The 6,611-nt window shown below is 41.7% G+C and overlaps 1 protein-coding gene across 2 annotated transcripts in view; it reads left to right on the top strand.

Moving 5' to 3' along the window:
- Positions 1-6,611, top strand: part of ppp1r1c (protein phosphatase 1, regulatory (inhibitor) subunit 1C) — a 41,462-nt gene that overhangs the window by 2,714 nt on the left and 32,137 nt on the right. For both annotated transcript variants that reach the window (XM_072684993.1, XM_072684991.1), the window contains exon 3: positions 4,131-4,191. In XM_072684993.1, coding sequence (XP_072541094.1) covers positions 4,131-4,191 — 61 coding nt within the window. The remainder of the gene's footprint in view (positions 1-4,130; positions 4,192-6,611) is intronic.

Genomic DNA, 6,611 nt, shown 5'->3' with positions numbered 1-6,611 from the left:
TACATGTCCTGCATGTTTATGTACCACAAGCTTTTTCCAGTCTTTATCCCTTAGAATTTTATTGTTACTGTATCTTTAAGGCTGAGATATGTAAATGAGCTCTGTACTGACTGGCTGCCCTGTATTGTGCCTGGTTTATGAAGTAGGCCTGGCTGAAACACTCCTTATGACTTCAGCTATAAAGGCATGGCTAAAGTCCTGTAGGATTGATGGGCAGGTGTATGCAAATGCATCACAAAAACACTGAATTATGATTGGACTGTTGTGCAGCTTAGTTTTCCATATATAAACTGTATGTACTGTATATATACTGTCCTGTATATATATATTGTATGTACTGTACTGTATATACACTGTATTGTATATATATTGAATTGGATGACCTCTGGTTGATTTCACTGGCTGGTTAGGTTACTTTTGTCTTATTGGACATTAAGCCCTGTACTAATGAAGGTAGCCAAGAGGTCCACTTAAACATGTCCTGCATGTTTATGTACCACAAGCTTTTTCCAGTCTTTATCCCTTAGAATTTTATTGTTACTGTATCTTTAAGGCTAAGATATGTAAATGAGCTCTGTACTGACTGGCTACCCTACATTGTGACTGGTTTATGAAGTAGGCCTGGCTGAAACACTCCTTATGACTTCAGCTATAAGGGCATGGCTAAAGTCCTGTAGGATTGATGGGCAGGTGTATGTAAATGCATCACAAAAACACTGAATTATGATTGGACTCTTTTGCAGCTCGTTTTTTTTCACATATATGGACGGCATGCTCTGAGGAAGTGAATGGTAGGTTTGGAAGCATTGCCAATATCTATCTAGTATATGGGCTTAAAGGAAGCACTTTTGTAAGTGGAATGTGAGCGTAAAGGGCCTTATTAGTTTAAAAAACCTCCATATCACAAAACATGTATCTCCATTTTTGGACCGTTTTTAGTTTTCTCCATTGTTGTAACCCTGTAGCTGCTTCTGTACGCTGTGTAAATAATTCTGGATGAATGGACCAATAGAAATGCTCGAAATGTCTTGGAATGAGCTCTTATTTATTTTACATTGACTTCCATTCAAAGGTAAGATCAGTTTTGCCTTCCCCTCTAAAGTCCCTCACGGTTTTGAAGATGCTTGTTTTTGGTTGGACAGCACAGATATAGTGTTTTCCCTCTGAATTCATCCATCCCAGCTCAGAACCTTTTAGGAACCTGTATTTATCAGGCTGAATGTTTCCACGCCGTTTCTCTGTAGTAGAAAAATCATTAAACGCAGTGTCCTTTGTTGGTTTGAACAGATTGCTGGTGTTGTGTTACTGCTGCCCGTGATCTACGTCCAGAGGCTCTTCAGAACGAGAGCTGCTGCTGCTGCTGCCGCCTGAGTAATAATAGTAACCTATTGGGCCAATTTTATGATGGGGCCGGTTCGACCAATCAGCCACAGCCTTGCTTGTGCTGAGTTAGTGCTCCATTAGAAGAGGCAGCGTCAGATCTATACTTCGCAAAGCCTTGTTTTATAAATGGACAGCCCTGACCACTGCAGGCGGAGGGGAAAAACAAAGGCTGTGTGGATGCTACGGGAGAGCAGGGATAGTTTGTGGAGCTGATTCAGATGAGAGTGCGAGGGTAGAGTTAAAAAAAGGCCTGAGATTACTCATGTTGATTCATATCTGGTCGAGGTGGTGTCGACGATATGGGTGACTGATGAAAGGTTCGGCCTGAAATGTGGTGAATACATTTTTAGCTGGTTTTTGAGTGAGATACGTTTTTGGGAGTGAGCTTTACACATATTTTAGCACTGTATGATGATTAGTTGACAATTATCCACCATTACAAGAAGAGCACAAAGTCACTTAAGTGGATATTATGATAATAAAATGTAACCTAATAAAATGATAAGCCCCATGACCAAAAATTAGCACCTTACGTTTTTAAGGTCGTAGTAACTAAAATACCTGTATGTGACCGGAGTCATAGATTGAGAAGAGGTGGTGCAGTGCAGTGAGTGGAAAATGGGTCGCAAAGCAGATACAGTTAATGATTGCCTAAGAGGAGGGATTTTCAGCATTTGGGCGTGGCCAAAGACTATAGTGTGAAGGAAGGAGCTGAATCTGCAGGTGGATGGAAGCAGACGGTCATTCTGGTCTACCAGCAGTGGCAGAAATCCCAGCCTACAGTAAAGACAAAACTGAGGGACTGTCAGGGACCGCCAGTGTCTTTCCCGGCTTGCGAAGGACAATGGCTTCACTTCCAGACAGGAACTGCTTCTAGAAGTCAGTGCAGGTTCTTCACCACCACCAACGTCTGAAAGAACGCTCCTCAGGGAACTCAGACCATCAACATATGGAGCAGAGTGGCTCGCAAGAGGCCTTCGCTCACTTCTGCTCAAGAATGAGGAGAATTTCCTGTAGGCTGATAAGTGGACTTCTGCCACTGCTGGTAGACCAGTATGACCATCTGCTTCCATACACCTGCAGATTCAGCTCCTTCCTTCACACTGTGGTCTTTGGCAATGCTGGGGGGCTTGAGACCCCTCTAGCCCACGTCTGGCATTAGGCAGCATGGTGCCAATAGACTGTGTGTGTGTGTGTGTGTGTGTGTGTGTGTGTGTGTGTGTGTGTGTGTGTGCGCATTTGCACATCCATGTCAGGATACAATGGGTGCTATTTAAAGTAGCTGAATGCATTCAATAGAAGGGGTGTCCACAAACATTGGGACATAGTGTTTATTTTTATGTCCAAAATGACAATTTTTCTTTACTGGCTGAAAAAAACTTTTTTTTTTTACCTCCGATTTTGGAGCATTTCTATTGGTTAATTCAGCAGGACATTCAAATAGTAAAAATGTAATGATTCGGTCATCATGCTGCATTGAGCTTGGCCAGGAAGGGGCATTGGAATTATGCCCTGCATATAATCAAGCTGCAAAGTGGGAGAGCATGGATGCCTCATTGAAAGCTGCTGTTGTGTGTTGTACTCTTTGAGCAACAGAAGCTCATGAATAGACCGATTGTCCACCTCAGCTCTTATCAGTACTTCTGTAATCTCATTTACAGTGTTTAAAAGTAGAGATGTGGGATGTTACTACTGCCATGCTGAGCTGTGAACACTACCCTGACTTTCCCAGTAGGAATGACCAGTTTAAAGGCGGTGGTTTCTTTTGAATGGTTCTGGTCGGAGGTCAGAAACTTGAGGTTATGAACTTTGGTTGAACACAGTATTAGACTGTGCATGTTCAACAAACTTTTACTAAAGAGGAAAAGAGCAGAGTGCAAAGTTTAGAAGCTGAAATAACTAAAAGAACCAGAAATAACTAAAAGAACCATAAAGAACTAGAAAAACTAGAAGAACTAGAGGAAGGAGAAGAACCAGAAGAACCATAAAAAAACTTAAAAACTAGAGGAACCAGAAGAACCATAAAAAAAAACTTTAAAAACTAGAAGAACTAGAGGAAACAGAAGAACCAGAAGAACCATAAAAACTTTAAAAAACTAGAGGAACCAGAAGAACCAGAAGAACCATTAAAAAACTTTAAAAAAAAAACCCAGAAGAACTAGAGGAAACAGAAGAACCAGAAGAACCATAAAAAACTTCAAAAAACTAGAAGAACTAGAGGAAGGAGAAGAACCAGAAGAACCATAAAAACTTTAAAAAACTAGAGGAACCAGAAGAACCAGAAGAACCATTAAAAAACTTAAAAAAAAAAAAAACTAGAAGAACTAGAGGAAACAGAAGAACCAGAAGAACCATAAAAAAATTTAAAAAACTAGAAGAACTAGAGGAACGAGAAGAACCAGAGGAACCATAATTTTTTTTTTTTAAACTAGAAGAACTAGAGGAACCAGAAGAACCAGAAGAACCATACAAAAATAAAAATACTAGAGGAACCAGAAGAACCAGAAGAACCATAATTTTTTTAAAAAAATTAGAGGAACCAGAAGAACCATAAAAACTTCAAAAAACTAGAAGAACTAGAGGAACCAGAAAGACCATAACAAAAAAAACTAGAAGAACCAGAAAGAACTAGAAAAAAAACTTGTAATATTATATTAACTCGTAAGCTAACTAACCACTGTCCTCTCTCTCGCCCTCTCTCTCTCTCTCTCTCTCGCCCTCTCTCTCTCCCTCTCTCTGTTCCACAGATACGTAAGAGGAGGCCCACTCCAGCAACCCTCGTCATCTACAATGACCCCAGCGCTTCAGGTAAGGCCATGGACTAGTCTCAAAAGCCTCACACACACACACACACACACACACACACACACACCAACACACCCACACAGTGGCACACACCAACACACCCACACAGTGGCATACAGCACTAACGCTTATCTCAGTGTGTGTGGACAGAGGGGGTTGTTCCAAGGGTCCATGGGGTCAAGGCTAACGAAAAGCACACACAGAGATGTGCGTGTCGCTGCTAACCCAGCAGCGCGGGGTATTAGTCCATTAGACCCGTGACGCATTAGGGCCCCTTTCTCTAAAATGCTCTTGATTATGATCTGTCTTTTTTTAGGAGAGGAGGTAATGAATGAAGCTCAGCAGTCCTCTGTTCAGAGGAGGCTTTCATAGTGTCGGACCCTCAGGAAGCACATGCCTCGGCTCATTCATCTTAGGGTTTCGCCTCGTTCGGTTCATCACATATGAATTCGATGCAGCATCAGCAGTGACCTTGTCCCTCGAGTCTGTCCTATAGTGCACTCAGTGTGTCCGAGAAGTGAGACACTACATGTCCAAATATTTGTGGACACCCATTCTAACGAATGCATGCTGTTATTTTAAGTTGCACCCATGTGCAAATGCACCCACACACACATACACACAGCTTATCTAGTCCCTGTAGAGAAGTACTGCCAATAGAATAGGACTCTCTGGAGCAGATACACAAACATGAACCTATTGGGCTGGAGGGGTACAAAGCCCCCCAGCATTGAGCTGTGGAGCAGTGATTATCATCCAGTACTTTTGGGATGATGATAAAGTGTGATAATGATCATCATCCTGACCTCACTAACGCTCTTGTCGCTAGATGCAATCAAATCCTCACAGCAATGCTTCTCCTCCAAAATCTAGTTAAAAGCCTTCTTCTCTGGACAGTAGAGACAGTTACTCCAACAGAAGCAGGGTCAGCTCTTTATAATAGCCTTGATTTCAGAAGGAACAGTGTGTGGCCTTGTTGATGACCTGGCTTCCCTCCGACTGTTAATCGTTTATTTGTTGTTTGTGGGAAAACAAGCTGCAGTACGTTCATATCTAAAAGCCGCCGGATGAATGGTAGGATCCGTAGCACGGATGCGCCATTTGGACCTTGAGAGTGTCGTCATTACCTTTATCAGTCTCTTTCAGAATAGGATAGTGTGTGTGTTTGATTTCTGAGTTGTTTTGTCTGGCGATTGGAGTAATAAGCAGAGCAGAGTGTGAGTGTGTAGGACTTTCAGGGCTTCGGTTTAGTGGCCTGTGGTCGAGCTATGCGACATTCATTACCATTTCAGGTACAGGGGTTAGCTTTAAATATTATTAATATATCAATGATAAGGGGCCTTTGTACCGTATAGTTTTATACAGAGGTGTCAGGTAATGAAGTACAAATACTTCGTTATCTTACTACAGTAGAAATGCTGGTATCTAAACTTTACTGGAGTAATTATTTATTTATTACTTCTCACATTTTCCCCCAATTATCTGAACTTTCTCCTCCTTACATTTTAAAAACAGCCTCGTTTCTCCTATTTCATTTCCCTTTGTTTTCATTCCGGCTCGTCATCAATAAAAACCCTCTCCAGATAAATCTCTCCATCCGGAAAGTGTGAGTCTGATCGTGGTTGGATGAGAAGTATAAACAGACTCCATTCTGACTCCCTATTGGTTTATAAGAGATCCATCACACCTGCACACGTCCCGTCCCTCTCCAGCGAGCTCACAGCAGACGTCTGTAGTCTAGTATGAAGACTGTGTCCGTGGCAGAGACTCAAGAGAGCTGCAGTGAAACGTCCCGACTGAGCCCCACATTTACATTCCAATAAAGCTTATTGATCACACGCCTCTGAAGTTTGACTTTATGTTGGACGTAAAGAAACTCCATATATTCCATTATATGTAATGCATATGAAATCTGTATAAGGCTAAATATCTGTATGGGTCTTAGCACTGGAGGACTGACAACCGCCAAGGTTGAGAGCCGCAGGATTATCTGTACACAATAGCAGTCTGTCCATATCTGCAGAACTGAAGCTGATAACACCTTCATTTCTGTGTGTTTACACTCAAAAGGGTTCTTTGGAGTGATTATATAGAAGAACCACTTTTGGCTCCTTAAGGAACCTTTTTAATGAACAGATCTTTCCCAAATCAGAACCTGCAGACAGGTCCAGGCCTCAATTCCTCCCTCATGAACTAATACATTACTTCCATTGTTTTCCAGTGTTTTTCCAGGAGGTTAATCCTTGGAATTGAAGGTTGTGCAGAAGATACATACTGTAAAGCTTTAGCTATCAAAGTTTTCTCTAGACCTGTACAGTACATCCCATAACCCCACAACCCATGGCCCTCTAGTTATAGAGTTTCAGTCTAGTTCAGTAATGAAGGTCTAGTTGTTGACTTTCCTAAGGATTTCATATGGATTC

This window comes from Salminus brasiliensis, chromosome 8, assembly GCF_030463535.1.
Source record: "Salminus brasiliensis chromosome 8, fSalBra1.hap2, whole genome shotgun sequence".
Taxonomy (NCBI): Eukaryota; Metazoa; Chordata; class Actinopteri; order Characiformes; family Bryconidae; genus Salminus; species Salminus brasiliensis.
Note: the sequence above shows the minus strand (reverse complement) of the source record. Positions and strands in the feature narration are given on the sequence as shown.